Source organism: Panthera tigris, chromosome D4 (genome assembly GCF_018350195.1).
Source record: "Panthera tigris isolate Pti1 chromosome D4, P.tigris_Pti1_mat1.1, whole genome shotgun sequence".
Taxonomy (NCBI): domain Eukaryota; kingdom Metazoa; phylum Chordata; class Mammalia; order Carnivora; family Felidae; genus Panthera; species Panthera tigris.
The window spans coordinates 56,592,523-56,615,000 of NC_056672.1; the positions used below are offsets into that span (position 1 = coordinate 56,592,523).

At 37.6% G+C, this 22,478-nt stretch overlaps 1 protein-coding gene across 3 annotated transcripts in view; it reads left to right on the plus strand.

The window, feature by feature from the left end:
- The window catches only part of UNC13B (unc-13 homolog B), a 240,119-nt gene that overhangs the window by 99,415 nt on the left and 118,226 nt on the right, over positions 1-22,478 (plus strand). For all 3 annotated transcript variants that reach the window (XM_042965021.1, XM_042965020.1, XM_007076519.3), the window contains exon 7: positions 5,293-5,350. In XM_042965021.1, the coding sequence (XP_042820955.1) occupies positions 5,293-5,350 (58 nt within the window). The remainder of the gene's footprint in view (positions 1-5,292; positions 5,351-22,478) is intronic.

Sequence of the window (22,478 nt, forward strand, 5' to 3'; positions counted from 1 at the left end):
AAAGCCTTTATCTTTCCTTCTATTCTGAATGACAGTCTTGCTGGATAAAGGATTCTTGACTGCATATTTTTCCTATTCAGCGCGTTGAATATTTCCTGCCACTCCCTTCTGGCCTGCCAAATTTCAGTGGACAGGTCTGCTACTACCTTTATGTATCTACTCTTGTTGGTTAAGGCCCATTTGTCCCTAGCTACTTTCAGGATTCTCTTTATCTCTGCATTTTGCCAGTTTCACTATTATATGTCATGGTATTGACCTGTTTTTGTTGATTTTGAAGGGAGTTCTCTTTGCCTCCTGAACTTGGATGTCTGTTTCCTTCCCCAGATTAGGGAAGTTCTCAGTTGTACTTTGTTCAAATAAACCTTCTGCCCCTTTCTCTGTCTCTTCTTTTTCTGGAACTCCTATGATATGGATATTATTTTGTTTCATTGAATCACTTAGGTCTCTAAGTCTCCCCTTGTGGACTAGTAATTTATTTTCCCTCTTTTTTTCAGCTTCATCATTTTCCATAATTTCATCTTCTATTTCATCTATTCTCTCCTCTGCTTCTTCCATCCTCGTCACTGCATCTAGTTTATTTTGCATCTCATTTACAACATTTCTTAATTCATCATTATGACTATTTCTTAGGTCTTTGATCTCTGCAGCAGTTAGATTCTCTTCTGTCTTCTATGCTATTTTCAAGCCCAGCTATTAGTCTTATGACTATTATTCTAAATTCTTGTTCAGATATATCTGTTTTGAGCAATTCTCTGGCTGTTATTCCTTCCTGGAATTTCTTTTGAGGAGAATTCTTCCATTTAATCATTTTGGCTAGGTTTCTGTCTTTTATGTGTTTTAACAGTTTGTTGTGTGTCCTGCACCTGTAAGTACTACAATATTAAAAAGCTTTGGTTCCAAGAAAGTTGCACACTCCTGAAAACTCTGATGTTTAGGCCCTAAGGCTGTTTGCAAAGTAGAAACTAGCTCTCTCCATATTTTTCATTCCCTAGTCTGTGGTCCAGAGTGGTTTTTCTCTTGTCCAAATACAATACTACAGTTCCACAGCCTCTCTTTTTCTTCCTTTTGTCACTCTGCAGAAGGGGTTCCCCCCACTCTGTTCCTATGCTGCCGGTTTTCTCTCTCCAAATTAGCAAACATGCACCTCAGTCCCACCAAGATGTCTTCCTCCACCTGAGTCTGTTCTCCAGGGAGGGTCCAAGTCAGGTCTGGGGGCTCCACTCAGCTACTATATGTCATCTTTGGAGAAATGTCTGTTGGTACTTTTTCCCAGTTTTTAATTGACTTTTTTTTTTTTTTGGTGTTGAGGTGTAGAAGTTCTTTGTATGTTTTACATACTAACCTTACTGAATACATCATTTGCAAATATCTTCTCTTATTCAATAGGTTCATTTTGTTTTGTTGATTCTTTCCTTTGCTGTGTAGAAGCTTTTTATTATTTTTATTTTAAAAAAATATTATTTTTTTAAAATAAGTTCTTCGAACTCATGACCTCAAGGTCAAGAGTTGCATGCTCTAGCAACTGAGCCAGCCAGGTGCCCCAGAAGCTTTTTATTTTGGTGTAGTCCTAATAGTTTATTTTTTCAGCAACTGTTAATAGTTGTACTAGTTTAGAGATTCTCTTAGATTTTTCTATGTAACCAGTTTTGAAATCTTTGAATAATAATACTTTTTAATCACTTTCTAATTCTTTATTTTTTAAAGCGTTTGAAATTTTATACATATTTTTATTAACAGAGTTTATTTTTTACAGGAGTTGTAGATTTATGGATATACTGAACATATAATACAGGGAGTTTTCTTATCACCTCTTCTCCACCCCCTCCCTGAAGTTTCCTGTTATTAACACATACATTAGTTACAATTAATGAACCAATTCTGATATGTTATTATAAACTTAAAAGTTAATGTTTTATTTATATTTATTAACTAAAAATAACATGAAAAAGCCACATTTTTTCCAGGTTTGCTTAATTTTTACCTCAATGCCTTTTCTGTTTCAAGAGCCCACCCAGGACACTGTGTTAAATTCAATTATCATGTCTCCTTAGGCTGCTCTTGTCTGGGTCATTTTCTCAGACTTTGCTTGTTTTTGATGCTCCCTTATTTTAAAAAGTTTATTGCATAAAGCATCCAGTGTAGTATTTTTTTTTTAAGTTTATTTATATTGAGAGAGAGCATGTGTGTAAGTGGGGAGGGGCGGGGGTTGGGGAGAGAATCCCAAGCAGTTTCCGCGCTGTCCTGGTAGAACCTAATGTAGGTCTCAATCTCATGAACTGTGAGATCATGACCTGAGCTCAAGTCAAGAGTTGGATGGTTAACCGATTGATCCACCCAGGTGCTCTCAGTATAATTTTTAATAGTTGTAGTGAAAGTGGGGAGCCTTGTCTTTTTCCTGACCATAAGGGGAATACTTCTTAAGTCCTGAAGTATGATGTTTGCCCTAAAGTTTGATAGGTACTTTATCAGATTGAGATAATTCTGTTTTTATTGTCTACGAATTTTTGTCATGAAAATATAAGTCTTTTCTGCATCCATTAGACCACGAATTTTTCGTTAATCTGTTTATCATGGTGAATTATTGTAGTGAATTAATAGGTTTTCAGATATTGAACCGTCCTTGCATTTAAAGCCTACCTGGTCATAATGTATGGCCATTTATATACCAACATACATGCATACGCACATATGTACATACATATTTACATATAAATTTACAACAGTTACATATTATGGATAAATAATATGTGATGGATTTGGCTTAGTAATCTCTTTAGAATTTTTCCATGTATATTCATGACGAGATTGGATATAATTTTCTAGAACTGTATTTTTTTGTAAATTCTGCCCCCAACATGGGGCTCAAACTCATGGCCCCCAGATGAAGAGTTGCATGCTCTACTGACTGAGCCAGCCAGGTGCCCCTCTGGTTTTTGTTTTGTTTTTGTACATAGGTATGATAGATTTTTCCTTAGTTCTCTTAATATTATTATTAAGTAGACTTCACGCCCAGCCTAGAGCCCATCATGGGGCCTAAACTCACTGCTCTGAGATCAAGACCTGAGCTAAGACCAAAACTCAGGCACTCAATTGACTGAGCTACCCAGGGACCCAGTCTCTTAATGTTATTATTTTAAAAAAATTTTTTTAAATGTTTGTTTATTTTTGAGCGAGTGAGAGTGATCAGGGAAGGGGCAGAGACAGGGGGAGACGCAGAATCTGAAGCAGGCTCCAGGCTCTGAGCTGTCTGGTACAGAGCCCAACGTGGGGCTCAAGATAAGGAACTGTGAGATCATGACGTGAGCTGAAGTCGGGCACTTAACTGACTGAGCCACTGAGGTGCCCCATATTATTATTATTTGAAAGTTTATTTATTTTGAGAGAGTATGTGCTTGTGAGTGGGGGAGGGGCAGAGAGGGAGAGAGAGAATCCCAGGCAGGCTCTGTGCTGTCAGTCCAGAGTCTGATGCAGGACTTGATCTCACAAACTGTAAGATCATGACCTGCACCAAAATCAAAAGTCCAATGCTTAACCAAATGAGCCATTTAGGTGCCCCCTTAATATTATTAATTAATTAAGCTTTAGTTGGTCTTTGTCTTTCTGCTTTGGGCTTGGAGGAGATTCCTGAAATAGGTCTTTTGAAAATATCTACTCTCCCCTCTTAGATCTCAGTTCTTCTAGTTTAATATTTAAAGCTTTAGAATTTGATTAGAATTCAGTTGGTAGATTATGAGACTCTTAATCCCAGGGTTATGAATTCAAGCCCCATGTTGGGCATGGAGCCTTTTTAAAAAAAATGAAAAATTAAAATTACAGAATTTTCTTACTGTTAGATCTATGTACTGCCTACCAAATCATCATCATTTGTAGTGGTTCTTATTTATAAGCAAGTCCCCTTGTTACTTTGGAGTGGTGGGTTGCTTAACCTTCAAGAATTTGTGAGCATTTTTATGATTGGCAGTTTTACTATTACTATTAAATTGTTTAAGTTGTGCTTGACTTCTGATTATTCCCTATTGGGGCAATAATGGCAGTGTCTCCCTCTGATATTTGTATCATAGTTTATTGCTTATAAAATACTTTCATATAATAGTATATTTATGTACAAAAAGTGTTTTGTATTTTGGATCCAACTACTTGAAATGCCCTTTACCACTAATACTTCTATGTAAGTTGCTATAAACTTTTTTCTGGATTATTGCAGACAAAATTAGTCTTTGCCTCTTGTTCCCTATGGTTCACCTCACACAGCAGCCAGAAGGATTTTTAGAGTGTAATCGAGTCCTATCCCTCTTGTGTTTAAAATTATAAATGGCTTCCCAACACATTAAAGTCCAAACTCCTTACCATATTACACAAACTTTATCAAGACCTTTGTACATGAGGGTTACTCAAGAAATACCTGTTGAATGAATGACTCATATGTTGGCAATGTTAGAGAGCTCTGTCTTGCCCAGTACGTCAGAGCATAGTAATTAGTAGCAGAGTCAGGATGAGAACTTCAGATGTTCTATTTGCAAATTGTTGGACCAAATTATATCTTTTGAGTCGAATCCTCCAGTAGGCTCTGAAGCAAACTATTCTGTTTTTCAGACTATATACCTGTGTTAACTTGTTTATGCCTTTCTCTCCTTGTTTTGCCTTTACAAACCCTGCCCATCCTCAAGACTTGCATTTAGTTCTCCCTTTTATAGAACCTTTTTTTTTTTTTTTTTTTAATGACTTCAGTACTCTGTTTTTTCTGATTGTGATGGTGGTGTTGGCTTGGGGAAGCTAGAATGTAAGTGGGAAGGGGACTCTAGTAGGAATTAGGTGTTGCTTTACAGGCTGAAATATGTAATTCCACTTTCCACATGACCTTGTGAGGGAAAAAACACATTTTTAAAGATGAGAAAACTCAGTTTCAGAGAGGTTTTCAGTTCTCTCACCCAAATGGGGAAATCTGTACATTAGCCGTAAGCCCTCTAAGGCTTCTAAACTAAGCCTTCTACAGCTGCTTGGCAGAGCATGTGCATACCCAGGTGCCCGAGGTCAGAGCAGCCTTCTGCTATCCTGCTTTAGCCTGTTACATTGGACCAGTCGCATATTTCATAGTCTGGCCTATATGTCAGGATCACACGGGGAAATCAGGATGATCTGTTTCTGTTCAATAAAAATTTGACTTTAGTCAAATGCTAAACTTTTTTAGAAGTAGCTGTGATTGTTTTTGTTCATTTGTTTGTTTTGATTTTTTTTTCCTGCTTTACTTGGGCCTCTTACCTGTTTTTTTTCCTTTCTCCTTTCTGCTTCTAGTATTATATTCAAGAAGAAAGCCAGAGGAAGCCATTACCCACTGCTGCCGCCCAGTGTTGTAAGTGAGAAACTTGTCTCTGAATCTCCTTAATCACAGCTGTCAGTTCTCCAAACATGGATTTTTTTTTTTTTTTTTTTAATTGGGGAGGGTGGAGAAGTGATGTGTGTAAACAGAAGATATTCTGGAAGCACCCATATTCAGGCCTATATCTTCAATGGTTATCTGACCATTGGCTTTAGGAAGAGTCCTTTTGATTATGTGTGGCTATAGGCAGGGCAGTGGTGCTCATATTTTATCTCCATTTGCAAGCTTTTACCCTGGAGGAATGATTTTTCCCATTTTGTCTCCTTTATCTGTTACTGTTCTTTAAAGCTCAGTTTAAATGTCATCACCCCTGGGAATTCTTCTTGCCATTTCCTCCTTCCCCCATGTCTTGCTTAGGTTTCTCACCTCTCCTTTCGGAGTACTCTGTGCACACATCCATCATATAACCCATTATATACTGTAATTTATGTTTATTTCTTTGACAACACATTTTTTTTTTTGACAACATGGTTTTTAAAGGCATAGACATTATTCTATTTTATATTTCTAGCCTCTTTCTCCATACCTGATACATAGTATAGTAAACCTCAATAAAGTTTGATAAACAATTGAATGAGAGAACTTGTCATTTCTCTTGAGATTAATTTGCCCAGACTACAAAGATTCATTCTTGAAATGAGACCTGCATTGGCTACCTTTTCAGTTTCTCTCAAAATAGCTTGAGGAAACACTAAAGGACTGACTTGGAGTCTATTCTCTTTCAGTTTTCAACCTCTGGGGTGTGTGTGTGTGTGTGTTGTGTGTGTGTGTGTGTGTTGTGCTTCTTTTGTGTTACTGTAGTTTTTTTCTGAACCAGATGCCAAACTCTTAACAACTCCTGGTTGAAAGCAGTGGTTATAGTAATATTTCTAATAAGAAAAACCATACTAAGTAACATATTTTGAGGTCTTAGAGTATGCCAGATGCTGCTATAAGAGCTAAAATGTACTAACTTATTTAATCTTCACAATAACCCTAAGACATAGGTTTTTACTGTTGTCCCATTTCAGATTAGGAATTACATACCCAAAAATACACATATTTTCTGAATCATTTGGATATAATCTTCAGACTTCATGACACATCAGCATTGTATCATCTTAGAGCTAGGACAGTCTATATAACCAGAATACCATGATTAGAATCAAGAAATTTAACACTCACACAATAATATTATCTAATATATAGTGCAAATTAAGAATTCCCCTGTTGTCCCCCAAATATTTTTATAGCTGTTCCCTGCCCCCCCACACACACTGTATGATCCAGTCAAGAATCACACATTTTATTTGGTTGTCTTGATTCTTTAATATCCATTAATAATCATAAAAAATAATTTTTGCCTTTTTGGTTGTTTATATTACTGGTATTTTTTTTCCAATTAGAAAATCATTTGATTCACCAGTTGAATTTTTGAAGTTTATCCTACGTAATTGAGAAGTAGACAAAGGTTTGTGTACAAAAATATTGATTATGAAATTATTTAAATAACAAAACTTGAAAATGACTATAGTTAAACAGTAAATGATCATAAGATTGAATATTATGCATTTATTTAAAATTATGCTTTGAATAATAAAAAGGACATTTTAATGAAAGTTTAAGTTAAAAAGTATATAAAATTGGGGTGTCTGGATGGCTCAGATGGAACAACATGTGACTCTTGATCTCGGAGTTGTGAGTTCAAGCCCCATGTTGGGTGTAGAAGTGACTTGAAAATAAAATCTAAAAAAAAAAGTATATAAAACTTTGTGTGTATGTGTAATTTAAGGCTTCTTGCTATGGATTGAATTGCACATTACCAAAATTCATACATTGAAGCCCTAGCTCCTGTATGACTCTCTTTGGAGATTGGGCCTCTGAGGAGGTGATAAAGGTTAATGAGATCATAAGAATGAGGCCCTAATCTGATAGAGTCTGTACCCTTATAAGAGAAAAGGGCAACAGAGCTCTCTGTGTGAGGACATAAGAAGCTGGCTATCTGCTAGCTGGGAGGAGAACCTTCACTAGGAATCAAATCACTTGGCACCTTGATCTTGGACTTCCCAACCTCCAAAACTGGAATACAAATTTCTGTTAAGTCTACCCATTCTATGGTATTTTGTTATGGCAGCCTGAGCAGGTTAATAGAGATATTGGTTCCTAGAGGTGGGGTGCTGCTGTAAACAAATACCTAAAAATGAAGAAGTGGCTTTGGAACTGGGTGATGGTAAAACCTGGAAGAATTTTCCAGCGCTTACTAGAAAAAGGCAAGATTGCTGTGAAGGGACTGTTGGCAGAAATAAGGATATAGAAGGCCATTCTGGAGTAGTCTCAGATGGAAGTAAGGAACAGTTTATTGGAAACTGGAAGAAAGGCAATCCTGGTTACAAACTGGCAATAAACTTGGCTAAATTGTTGTGTTTGTGAAAGATAAAAATTTGTAAGGGGATTTCTAAGCAAAGTATTGAAGATGTGGCTTGGGTCTTGCTTACTGCCTATAGTAAAATGAGAGAGGAGAGAGTTGAATTGAAGAAGGAATTGTTAAGTAAAAAGGAACCATAATTTAGTTCCTTAGCCAATTTGTATTGTAAAAAACGAGAAAGTTTGTTTTGAAGAGAACAATAAAGAGATTGTGGGTTTGGTCTATGGATTAACCAGCAAACTCAGCAGAATCTAGAAGTAGAAATGGGATATCAGCAGAGACACTGCCAGTTTCAACTAACTGGGACGAAGAAAGAGGGAGGCAGTGAAGACTGTTAGACTTCTTGGATTCTGCAGGATCAGACCATGGTGTTGTTTGGCTGTGAACATGTGCTTTTTCTTGAGGAAAGGGAAGAATGACCTGGAAGGTGATTGATTCAGAGATTATCAGGGCTGCCACTCTCAGCACAGGCCCAAAGAGCAATTAATGCTGTTTCCTTCTGTTTCAGAGGGATAGAGCAATGCAGAAAGCCATGGGGCAGGGCTATCCTTTAGAGCTGTGGAGGTGCTGGCACCCCAGTGGGATGTCAAAACAAAGAGAAATATTCTACAGCCTTAAGATCTAATATAATTTGCCTTGCTAGGTTTTGGATTTACTTGGGATCCATTACCTTTTCCATCTTTTCTTTTTCTTTCTTGTAGAATGGGAATCTCTCTCTTATGCATGCCCACCATTGTATTTTGGGAACACATAACTTGTTTGGTTTCACAGGTTCATAGCTGGAGAGGAGTTTTGCCTCAGGATGAATCATACGTGGAGTCTCATTCGTATCTACTTAGTTGATATTTACGTGATACTTTGGACTTTGGACTTTAGACTTTAGAGTTGGAGTTAAGATTTGTGGGGCTGATGGGATGGAAAAAATGTATTTTGCATGCAATAGAGACATGAATTTGGGGGGGTCAGAGGTGGAATGCTGTGGGCTGAATTGTGTTCCCTCAGTGTGATTGTATTTGGAGACAGAACATGTGAGAAGATGTTAAATGAAGTCATTGGGGGGCCTTAATCTAATAGGGCTGGTGCCCTTTAAAAAAGAGGAAGAGACACCAGAGCTCTCTCTGCTATGTGAGGACACAGAAAGAAGGTGGCCATTTGCAAGGTAGGAGAGGTCTCACTAGAAATCAAACCCTCCAGAACCTTGATCTTTGACTTTTCAGCCTCCAGAAACTGTGAGAAAATAAGTTTCTACTGTTTAAGCACCTAGTTTATGACATTTTGTTATGGCAGCCAAGCAGATTAATACATGTATATAAATGTATTTATACAATTAGAGTGAAAATATCTGGAAATAGAAGCACCAGAATATTAATCAAATTTGTTTCTGATATGGGGAATTGACTTTTTTTTTAAATTCTTCTAGTTTTAATGTAAAAGAAATCAATGTGTAGTTCCAAATGAAATCCCAGCAGGGATTATTTTGAAGGATTATTTTGAAGGATTCAAAAACTTAACTATAACACTTATATGGTACTATTTTTTTCTTCTTCTTTTAATTTAGTATAATTAACACACAGTATTATGTTAGTTTCAGGTATACAGTATAGTGATTCAGCAATCCTTTATATTACTCAGTGCTCATGATAAGTGTATTCTTAATGTCCTTTACTTGTTTCACCTCTTTCCCTACCTCCACCCCTCTGGTAACCACCAGTTTGTCCTCTGCATTTAAGAATCTGTTTTTTGTTTGTCTCTTTTTCTTGGTTCATTTTGTTTTTTAAATTCCATATATGAGTAAAATCATATGGTATTTGTCTTTCTCTGACTGACTTATTTCACTCAGCATTATATCCTCTAGATCCATCCATGTTAATGCAAATGGCAAGATTTCATTCTTTTTTATGACTGAGTAATATCCCATTATGTCTGTGTACCACATCTTCTTTATTCATCTATGGGATTATGACTTTAAAAAAATTTTTTTAATGTTTATTTTTGAGAAAGAGAGAGGGAGGGAGGGAGGGTGGGGCAGAGAGAGAGGGAGACACAGAATCTGAAGCAGGCTGTAGGCTCTGAGCTGTCAGCACAGAGCCCGACTTGGGGCTCGAACTCGTGAACCGTGAGGTCATGACCTGAGCTGAAGTCGGATGCTTAACTGACTGAGCCACACAGGCACCCTGGGATTATGACTTTTTAATCCCGTTTTGCACCTTACATTTTCTAAGTATATTTAACGATGTACCACCATTTTTTTTTTTTTTTTTTTTTTAAAGTAATCACTGCACCCAATGTGGGGTTTGAACTCATGACCCTGAGATCAGGAGACACATACTCTGACTGAGCTAGCCAGGTGCCTCCAACAATGCACTACTTTTAATAGGTAAGATTTATTAAGAGTAATGGAATAATTGAGTCATTGTTCTAGATCTGGGTTTGCTCCTATCTCTCTGAGTGACTTTAGAAGTCTTTTTACTGTCTACTTCAGTTTCTTGATGTATAGAAGGGGAGAGTTGGTCTAAATGGTCTCTAGGTTTCTTTTAGCTGTTGTATCATATGACCCTATAACTTCCTAGTCCTGAGATGCCTTCACATGGATGGTCCTGCACTACCCTTTCTTTCAGGGTCAGTTATCTGCAGTTACTTTTGAGATGTCTTCAGAATATTTTCAGAAATGACTGCTCCTCTAAAGGAGCCTTTAGTCTTCACTTTGATTTGAAGGTTTCTCTGGTCCCAATTATTTGTATCTACTCTTAAAAGTGATAGAATTATTTAGAACTATTGGGGTAAACTATATACTTCCCAGTGTTTTCTTTGGGAGCAAACCTTTCTGATGGTGAATTTAATATCCAGTAATAACATTCTGCTCTCACTTTTATCTTAGGATGTTTTAGTCTCCTTTGGTAACTGTAATATGTGATATATTAGAAGGTAATTATTATATACCTATGTTTTTTATCCCATCTATTATTGCCAGTTCAAGCAACTAGGCTGTCTTGTGCCCATTACTTCAGGGACAGATATGGAAGGCAAAGAGCAGAATAAATGGTCTTCTTGGCTTTAGTTTCCTAAAAGCTAGAAAGAGAATATTCTGAAGAATGTGCAAAATGTTTTAGATGAGTATTATAGGGGGAAGGAGGGCTTCACTCTAGTCTGCCTATTTCTGACTAAGGAAAGATTTCCTTGATTTGAGTGACAGGAGAGAGATGCAAGGAAAATGAAAGATAGTCACCAGAGTAGGCATATTGGGACTTCATCTTACATTCTGGGTTAGAGTTCTGGTTAACAGTAGGACCCCAAAGAGGGAATGGCTTGGGGCGCTTGGCTGACTCAGTTGGTGGAACATGTGACTCTTGATCTCAGGGTCATGAGTTCAAGCCCCCAAGTTGGGCATAGAGCTTACATGAACAAAACAAACAAACAAAAAAGGAAATGGCTCGGTGCTGTGTCTAGGCAGATGGGCCATCATGGAGATTTCCGTGTTCCAGTAAGTTGCACATGCTGTGAATGAATCCTGGGCTCTCTAGAAGTAGCAAAGTGAGACTCTGGTCCTAGTGGAGCCACTTGGGCAGGATTAAGAGAAGTCTTAGAAGTGTTCTCTGTGGGGGTGCCTGGGTGGCTTAGTCTGTTAAGCATCTGACTTCAGCTCAGGTCACGATCTCATGGCTCGTGGGTGTGAGCCCCAAGTCAGGCTCTGTGCTGACAGCTCAGAGCCTGGATCCTGTTTCAGATTTTGTCTCCCTCTCTCTGTACCTCCCCTGCTTGCACTCTTTCTCTCTCAAAAAATAAACAAACATTAAAAAAAATTAAAAAAGAAAGTTCTCTGTGTACCAATGATCAAGAACTAGAGAAGATCTAGGATATTTCAGTGAATGCCAGTATACAAAGACATATCTGTGCCATAAGCAGTTACTTAACTGCAGTGTCTTATTTTCACACTAAGTCAGTTGTTAGGATTGGTGGCAGACACCCTCAGAGGCATGTTTTTTGCATGCTTGAACCTCTTGCTTACTTTTGCAGGTCTTATGTACATGGCAGCTTTTTCATATTTGAGTAATTTTTGTTCGATTTATTGAGATATTCTGAGGCTGTGCAATTTGGTCTGCATATTAGATACAAATCTCATGTGCAACAAATGGTATAATGTGAATATTTACCTTAGCCACAGGGCTAAACATAATAGGAAGTTGGTGTGGAGAGAGAAACTGGTTTATTCCTTCTCCAAATGTGTTTAAATTTTCTGTGATATTCAAACTTCATTCTTTAGTAAGGATATTTCTACCTACGTCTTGTCAAAGAATGAAGCAGCACACCATGTTGTCACACAAAACAGTTTAAGGACTACTAAGTTCTACAACTTTCTGCTATTTTCAATTTTTATACATGTCTGGCTGTTACAATCCCCACTGCCCCCCCCCCCCCCCCCCGCTATATTATCAATGATGGTATTGCTGGCTGCAATTGAGAAGTGAATCAAAAAGTGATTTAGTATCTGGCAAGGATTTGATGAGATGATTACTCACATACTCTGCTAGGGTGTCTAAATTAGCACAACCTTTCTAACTCAGTAATTTTACTTCTAGGAGATATTCAAGGAAAGTAACTTGATGCAAAGGAACATTTATGTTTAGATTTTAATTATAGTGGAGAAAAAATGCAAAAATATTGGAAGAATGGATAATTGTGGCATCTCCATGTAATGGAGTACTATGCTTTTAAATAGTTTAAGATACAGCAGACATTTATGTGAATAAGTTTTAAAAAGGAGGATTCTTAGGTAATTAAATAATATGATCTCAATTATCTAAAAAATTGTTTACACATAAACATAGGAAAAAAACTTCCAAGGAAATACAGCTCTGATAGTGGCTCTGAGTGGTAGGAATATAGGAAAGTTTTATTTTTGTTTTTATTTTTTTTGTACTTGAGGATTTTCTCCAAATGCATTTGGTGTATGATAATTACGGAAACAATAAATATTAAAAATGGTCCCAGGCCTGACAATGTGGAGGCAAGTCATGTAGATTTACTTTTTCAGTTTGGATTTGAGACTCTATTGAACAATAGTTGGTTGTTGAGGTTGACACATTTTAGTTTAATAATACCAGTGATTTCTTGATTGAGAGTGCTAAGTGGTTCTTAAAGTTTCAATGTCTCTTTTATTGGTGATATCCCTAAGGTCTCTCCTAATCAGTTACTATATCTGAAATAAAAAGGGTTTGGGGTCTATTATTTTTATTTGTACTAGGACCTTGAAGATGGCTTGAAGTTTTGAGATATAGCCCACCATTGGTGTTTCAGAGATTTCTCTGATTGTCTGTGAAGGGTGTGTTTCACTGGTCTTGTTACAGTATTTATTATAAATAGTGACATACCATATTATAAACCAAAATTCCCTGAGAATGAATCAGTCTTTTAAATTAGTAAAATAGGGCATAACTCAACATATTGTTTAAAATTTTTCTTAAAGTATGATTCAGAAGAGTTGGGTGTGAGTCACGTCCATAAATACCAGTGACCAAACATTGAGAAGTATTGTCAGTTAATACGCAGGTTGGCTACCAAGTGGTGACATCTTACTTGACTACCACTAACTGCAAAAGGATTTTTTTTTTTTACCAACATATCCAAAAGAGACATGTTTGTATAAAATGACTTACCCTTCAACTTTTTGTTATATTTGCTGATCTTTCATGCTGATATTATTGATTCTTTGACAGGAAGCTAGAGGTGTTCAGTGTTTCCCACTACTGTTAAGCCATCATGTCTGACATGCATATATCTACTCTGTACTACATTCACATAATCCTCTTATATACCCCTATTGTTCTTGGTTTCCATCTAAAATTGTCTACTGCCATGCTATGGCTTTTTTTCTAATATTCTATCTTTTGAGGGAGGCAGAGAAATGGGCCATTCTATACATGTAACCAGTTATTCCCCATCTGGAAGATTAGATTCCTGTGCACTGTACAGATGATAGTATAATTCCTTGACCAAAATCAACCAAACACAAAACTCTGAGCAGATACTGCCAATACTACTCTTAATCCTATTTCTCCACCTATCATAAACAAGACTAACTTTAAGCTTATGGGGTATTATGGTTGCCTCCTGATAGGGGCCAGGACTTGTTTTCCTAGTCAGGAGATGGTGGATTCTAGTAGCCAGGAAATTTTATCTGTTTCTGATTGAGAATCCCTTTCTTCCATTTTGGACCCACCCCGTGCCAGAAGGAGTGGACCCAATTGGCAACTACGTACTGCATCAAGGTATGATCATATAGAGTAGACTATGAGACTACCACTCCAGCATTTTATTTATTTATTTTTAAATGTTTATTTTATAATTTTGAGAGAGAGAGAGAGAGAGAGAGAGGCAGAAAGAGAGGGAAAGCGAGAATCCCAAGCAGGCTCTGTGCTGTCAGCACAGAGCCTGACATGGGGCTTGATCTCACAAACCATGAGATCACGACCTGAGCTGAAAACAAGAGTCAGATGCTTAACTGACTAAGCCACCCAGGTGCCCCATCACCCCCAGTATTTTATACCAGAGGACACCAACTTGAGAGGACTTGGCACTTCCTGACCATCAGAGCTAACCACTTTGCACAGCTCTAGATAAAAAGGAAGCTTGGCTGGCATCAGATCCTGTGGCCTATTCTCCAGTAATTTTCTTTCCTGTATTACTATTTCCAGATGAGGATAGCCACCATGCTGATAGCCCCTGCCTATCAGGAGACCTAATTCTTAGAGAACTTTGTGGCTTCACAGTCTGAACTAGGGCTAGCATCCTTGTAGGAGTATATACTGGATGAATCCATTTTCCAACAGTGTCTTGAAGAGATCTAGAATCCCTCACTGTAACTTTTGAAGCGACAGAAAACACCGTGTCCTCTATATCCTTTTGCAGTCAGTGCTATGTTGCTGTTGCATGGCAGTCACCTTCAAAACATTCTATGATCTACTAGGACTTTTGATAGCCTTCTTAAACAGTTCCCTGCCCTGAAATTGGGTAATAGGTACCCAAGATAGTCCTGGGAGACCTGAGAAATTACTGAACTCCTGTATCCCAGGTTCCTCAGGGACACTGTCACCTTGGATTTAATTACAAATATGTCCACTCCTCAAAGCCATAATACTTACACTGTCATTTAAATTCAAGTCCTGTTAAGTGGGCTATGTAGTCCCTGTACCAGCTGGCTTTTAGCTCCATCCATTGTAGTGCAACCTCATAAAAGAGATGTTCTAGCTCCTTAACTTTCCTAGTCACTTTTTGTCATAATGTGGCTTTAAGTACATGACATGAATTTTGAGGGTTCTGTTCAATGCCCTCAATGTCAAAATTTGGTCTCATTAAAACTTGTGCAGTGTATTGCTTTCCTTGTTATAAATCTTGGTGGCCACTTTGCATGGTATTGTGAAGAAAGCAGACCAGAGTTTTCTTTATTTTTGTATTTTTTGTATTTTTTTGTTCAGGTCTTCCCAGCATTTATCTTCTTTTGTGTCACTTCTTAGGGAGTGGGTGAACTGGGGATAAAACCTTGGTCCGTTTGTCTCTTAAGGCCCATGTTCTTTTTACTCTACCACCCTTTGATGGCAAAAATCTCATAGGATATAATTTGTTCAGAAAAATATCCTTATTTGCCTTTTGCCTTTTGTGTTATTTTTAAATTAATTCACTTATTAAATAGAAAACATACATAATGGCACACAAACTTTAAAATATTAAAGAGAATACAGTAGAAGGTCTTTCTTCTATTTCTATACCCAGATACTTGGGTCCTCTCCTCAGAAGCAGTCATCATTAGCAGTTTCTTATTAATCATTTGAGAGGTTTTACACTTGTCCAAACATATGTGTATATATATATCAGAGATACCTTTTGATTATTTTTTCCATCCTTTGAATTGGTCTTAGAGTACCATATATTACAGTGAAATATTCACAGCTGATTATAGTTCAGATTTGACTACCCCTTCATCAGTGTCCCTTTTGGGTTCTTACTATGTTTTAAAAATTTATTGAAGCCATAGGGAATAGATTATTTCTTGAGTTGCTTCCCATGACAAAGGTCTGTTTCCCTGAAATTCTGGCCTTGAATACACTAGGAATGTTTCCTCTGTCCTCATTCACCCTGCTAGATTGAATTTCACACATTTGTTACTGAGTTAAGAAATTCTGGCAGTTTATATCCAGATAATGTGTTAGAATTCAAAAGTTGTGAGGGAAACTTTGTGGTTATTTTGCAGGGTGTTGCGAAGAATTGTCATTCCCCTGCCCCAACATACTAAATTAGTCCCCTTTTTAGTTTAAACTTTAAAAAAAACAAAAACAACAAAACCTTAGACATGCATGTAACATCTTCACTGTAAAAATCTTGGATTAAGAAACGTATACTATAGAAAGTGATAGTTGTCTGTAATACTCCCTCTCCAGTCTACTCCAAGATAACTACTTTTCATAGTTTGGTGTATACTCTTCCAACATCTCTTTTTCTTTTTCTTTTTTCTTTTTCTTTTTTCTTTTTCTTTTTCTTTTTCTTTTTCTTTTTCTCTTTCTCTTTCTCTTTCTCTCTTTCTCTTTCTCTTTCTCTTTTCTTTTTCTTTTTTTCTTTATATGTTTGTTTATTTTGAAAAAGAGTGTGTGTAAGTTGTGGAGCACAGAAAGAAAGGGACACAGAATCCCAAGCAGTTTCCATGAGGTCAGCAGGGAGCCAGACACAGGGCTTGATCTCAGGAACCATGAGATCATGACCTGAGCCGAAATCAAGAGTCAGACGCTAAACTGACTCAGCCACTCAGGCGCTCCTACTCTTGCAACATCTTAATTTTGTTTTGTTTTGTTTTGTTTTAATATGTTTATTTATTTTGACAGAGCGAGAGAGAGAGAGGGCGCACAAGCAGAGGAGGGGCAGAGAGCAAAAGAAATAGAATCCCAAGTAGGCTCTATGCTGTCAGCACAGAGCTTGACACAGGGCTCGAACTCACAAACCCTGAGATCATAACCTGAGCCTAAATCAACAGTTGGTTCTTAACTGACTGAACCACCACGTGCCCTTTAATTTTTCTTTTTCTTTTTTTTTTTTTTAAATTTTTTTTCTTACATTTTATTTATTTTTGAGAGAGCGAGAGAGAGAGAGAGAGAGAGAGAGAGAGAGACAAAGCACAAGTGGGGGAGGGGCAGAGAGAGGGAGACAGAATCCGAAATAGGCTCCAGGCTCCAAGCTGTCAGCACAGAGCCCGACGCGGGGCTCGAACCCACGAACTCTGAGATCAAGACCTGAGCCGAAGTCAGTTGCTTAACCGACTGAGCCACCCAGGCGCCCCTAATTTTTCTTTTTATAAAATAAGTTAAATTTTTAAAAATGTTTATCTTGAGAGAGATAGACAATGCGAGCAGGGGAGGGACAGAGAGAGGGAGACACAATATCTGAAGCATACTCCAGGTTCTGAGCTGTCACCACAGAGCACGATGTGGGGCTCAAACTTAAAAACTGTGGGATCATGACCTGAGCCGAAGTGGGACACTTAACCACTGAGCCACCCAGGTGCCCCCAAATAGAAGTTAAATTTTAATTTTGCAGTATTTGAATATGTGAAAGAATGCTTGTAACATATTTGAGTTTTGGAGAGGAATAATGGAAATAATACCCATGAGCCCACCACCCATCATTATCTTTTAGTAGAGTTTAGTGTAGTGTACTCTAAATGTTTTCTTAGACTTACCTTTGCTTCCTAAGTGATAGGATTTTTTCCCCCACTAGACTGGTGAATTGCAGGAGTAAGGACTTAGTCTGTTCAGCCATATCTCACTGTCTGATGTGTCAGGTCCCAAAGAGTGAAGCCTGGTTTTTGGCCTCTGAGAGACCTCAGCCCATCTGGATTTTTAGGGAAAGGCTTTTCTGGAGAAAAAGCAAGAAAAATGATTATTATTGAAAAAGAGTGTAATTTGCAGTGTTTGTTGGGAGTATTCTTTTTCTTTGGGTCGAAAATTTACTCTCTTCAGAGTGTGTCGATTTCCTAGGATGATTCTGTAATTAAGACTGATTTAGACTCATAATCAGGTAACTGATATGTGATATTGGCAATAACTAAACCCTTGTCAACCGTATTGTAAGGTAATTTGTAAGGTAAAGTGTTCATGTTTATTCTTAGTAGACATAAAGACTTTTTAACAGATACCAGACAGCATGAGAATTGTAATACCTCTCTTAACTTTTCTTGTGAAACTTGGAAATTCCAGGCAAGCATTACAGAAAAGAAACTCAAAGCTTCTGCATACAAGTTTATCTATTACATCTTTTTGTTTCTTCCTCCCCAAAGGCTTCTGTATTTTCTTGGAGTATTCTTGTTTTTAATGAGTAGATACATAGACCAGAGAATATATTGTGAGGTTCAAGGAAGAAGGGCAGGAGGATTAATGGGAGGATGGAAAAGGAATCAGAAGATCTAGCTCATAACCTACATCAGAACCTACCGATCAGAAGATGACAAATGCACAAATGCAGTGACTTGAGTATGTTACTTGTTGTGATGATCCTCAGGTGTATAGCAGTACCCTGGAAATAGAGGGGAAAGTTCTCGGGTGACAGAGAAATAAGCAAATAGTTAAGAATACCATAAAGTTTGTTCAAGAAGTCTTTCCAGAGAGATGAGTTTAAAGATGATATTTAAGGGGCTAATTAAAATGTGTTGATTGGAAGGAAAGATTATTCATAGTAGGATAAATGAAAAGTATGGGGAGAGGATTAAAAAGATGGCAAATTATGTGCTGACCATATTGGTCTAGAGAGTAGAGTGATACCAAAGTTGTACTTGCTACCCTGCAGAAGGAAATGAGTCCCTCTGTTGCTTTCTTCAAAAAGTGAAGATATACAGAGCTGGACTAGTTTGGCAGATTCACTTCTCTGAGAGCCCTTTCATCAGGAACCTAGTGTGTCTTGGCACCTATTATGTTGTCTCCTTTCTAATTTGTTAAAGGGTTGAAAGCTTTGTGCCACTTAAAATTTTGGTGGCTTATGACTGAAGACCTATTACTATGAGCAATGGAAGCAGAAGAGCAAATGCTACATACCTAATTACTTCCATTTATCTAGAACACATGCCCTTCAGGAAAATAGGATTGCTTGACTAGCTGGCCTCTATCCTGAAGAATCTCCCACCTCATCAATTTCCTCTATTTTCCCATTCTCATTTCTAAAATCCCAGAAGGCAGAGATCTTTCTTTGCCATCTTTCTCCCACCATTTACCACTTTTATTTGAGTCTCCTATTCTGGCTCTTGCATTAAAGTATCCTAATCATGTTGGTGTTCTCTAGATAGCTGATTCTTGGTTACCTTGAACCTAGGAGCCCTTCCTTCCCCTTTCATGTTTTAAAGGAAACACATGCATAAATTTCATTTTTGTATCAAAAGATGCAGGGTATGCTATGAAAAACAAATTTTTTTCCTCAACCCTGTCCTTTAGCTATTCAGTTTCTGCCTCAAGGCAGCCACTATTGCCATTTATTGTGGATTTCTCTAGAGAGAGTTTGTACATTCACAAGAGTTTATACATTTATACTTAAAGCCCCGCTCACAAAAGGTAGTATGCTTTGCATAGTGTTAACATACCTTGCTTTTTTTCACTTCATATATTTAATATATACTACATGTATGGAACCAGTTCCTATTAATGGACATTTTAAAAATGAAGGTGAAATTAATTTATAAAATTAACCATTTTGTAGTGTATAATTCAGTGACATTTAGTATATTCACAGTGTTATGTAATCATCACCTCTATATAATTCCAAAACATTTCATCAGCCCTAAAGGAGACACTGTATTCATTAAGCAGTCAGTCGCCATTCTTCCCCCAACCCCCAGTTGCTGGCAGTCACTAATCTACTTTCTGCCTTTATGGATTTACCTATTTTGGATATTTCATATAAATGGAATCATACAATATGTGACCTTTTATGACTGCCCTCTTCAGTTAGCATAATACTTTCAAAGTTCATCTATGTTGTAGCATGTATCAGGATATCCTTCCTTTTTTTGTTTTTTATTTTTATTTATTTTGAAATTTGATTCCAATAATCATGACCTCTGCACAAGGATGACACATAAATTTGTGAAGTGCTCCATATTTTTTTTTAATTTTTTTTTTAACGTTTTTATTCATTTTTGAGACAGAGAGAGACAGAGCATGAATGGGGGAGGGTCAGAGAGAGGGAGACACAGAATCTGAAACAGGCTCCGGGCTCTGAGCTGTCAGCACAGGGGCCCAATGCGGGGCTCAAACTCACAGACTGCGAGATCGTGACCTGAGCCGAAGTCGGCGCTCAACCGACTGAGCCACCCAGGCGCCCCTGAAGTGCTCCATATTTTTAAAATTTGGGGGCGCCGGGGTGGTTCAGTCAGTTAAGCGACCAGCTCTTGATTTCGGCTCAGCTCCCGAAATCAGGTCTCTTGATTTCACAGTTCGTGGGACTGAATCTTGCATCAGGCTCTGTGCTGACAGTGTGCAGCCTGCTTGGGATTCTCTCTTTACCCTTCCCCAACTCACTCACGCTCTTAAAATAAATAAATAAACATTTAAAAAATTGATTCCAGTATAATTAACATTAGCTATATGAGCTTCAGGTGTACAATATAGTGATCCAACAATCCTATACATTATTCAGTTTCCATCACAATAAGTGTACTCCTAGTCCCCTTCACCTATTTCACCCATCCTCCTCAACCCCCACCTCTCCTCTGGTAGCCACTAATTTGTTCTCTTAAGAGTCTTTTTTGTTTTGTTTGTCTCCTTTTTTTCTTTGTTAGGATATCCTTACTTTTTAAGGTGGAATAGTACTGCATTGTATGTGTATACCGCATTTTGTTTATTCATTCATCAGTTGATGGACATTAGGTTGTTTCTAGCTTTTGACTGTTAATAGTAGAGCTGCTGTGAATGATTGTTACAAGTATTTGTTTGAATATATTTGTTGTGAATATATACCTAGGATTGGAATTGCTATTAAAGGACATTTAAGTTGCTTCTGATATTGGCTGTTACAGTGCTAAAGTTGATATTTTACATGTATAATTTTTTAATGTTCATTTTTGAGAGAGAGAGTGCATGAGCAGGGAGGAACAGAGTGGTGGTGGGGGGGGGGGGGCGGGCAGAGGATTCACAGTGGGCTGACAGCAGAGAGCACAACGTGGGACTTGAACTCATGAATAGAGCCGAAGTTCAAGGCTCAACCGAATGAGCCTCCCAGGCACCCCATGTATAATTTTATACATGTATGTGTATTGGATGATAGCCAGTAGTGGAATTACTGAGTTATAGCATCGAGCATTTAACAATACATACAACATTTTGGAATATTTTATAAAACTGTCTTCTATAGAGGCTGTGCTATTTTCACCCCTACTAGCAAAGTATGAGACTGCTTTTTCCTCCCTTGGCCTTTAGGTACAGCCAGCCTCTTACAAATCATATTCCAGAGAGCACAGTGAAAACAGCCATAGGTGATAGTTTTTGTGCCTTGATTGACTCAGAATCTCCTTCCTGCTTAGCCTGTCTTTCCCTATCTACCATCCTGGTTCTTTTATTTCTGACTTCCTATTTTGGCTCTTATTAAGCGGGCCCCCCTCTTTGTTTGGTGTGCTGTTCAAACTTCCTTCTCTGGGTTATCAACTTGGCTTTCTGCTTATATTTTAATTTTGGACAATTTCTTTCAGTTTATTTTCAATAGTAATACCTTGGAAGTAGAGAGGAAAGTGTCGAGGTGGCTGAGAAGAAGCAAATGGTTAAGAATGGTGTTTAGTTTGTTCAGGAAGGCTGTTCAGAAGAGATGAGTTCAGAAATGACTTTTGAAGAAGCTAATTGGAATGTATTGGTTGAAAAGAAAGATATTCATAGTAGGATAAAAGAAAATTGTGAAGGGAGGATTCCTTCCTGGCCTCATTCCTGGCCAGTAACTGGCTGGAACATCCTCCCTGGGTAGCGGGAGTAAAGGATGAGTCACTTCACGGTTTTGCAACCTTTAGTCCAGGACTAGGACTCTCAGAGTCAGGAAAATATATTGGTTATAGACTCCACAGAGTATACAGAGAGTCTTATTTTAGTAGTAGGGCAGTGCAGTGAGTCTAGGACTTCTGTCAGTAAGAGTGGGTGCTGAGTTTTACACTGTACATGTGGTATCTGTATAAGCAGTTGATACTAATGATTATAGGTGTTGGCAAACTAACAAAGAAAAGAGAAATTGTAACAATATGGTTTGGCTGATAAAAATAATGTTAATTGTAGTCTTCTGACTCCTTTATTTCTATCTTATCTTTTTCCAGAAAGAATTTGTGGTGGCTAATTGCAGTCATTAACATCAACTTATTATCATTTCTGTTCAATTACTGTGGCATGCAATTATGTATGTTAAAAATGTCAGATTAATGTATTAAAGTTTCATTTGAGGGGCACCTGGCTGGCTTAGGTGGTAGAGCATGTGACTCTTGATCTCAGGGTTGTGAATTTGAGCTCCATGTTGGATGTAGAGATTACTTAAAAAAATAAATCTTAAAAAAAAAAAAAAGTTTCATTTGATTACAGTACTTAAGTGCCTAACCTGGTCACAGTACTTCTTGTATATATACAACAGTCTCTTACTCTGTAAAAGCATGGTCATCTTATGGTTTTTTTTATTATTGATTTCATTGGTTCAGAGTGGTAA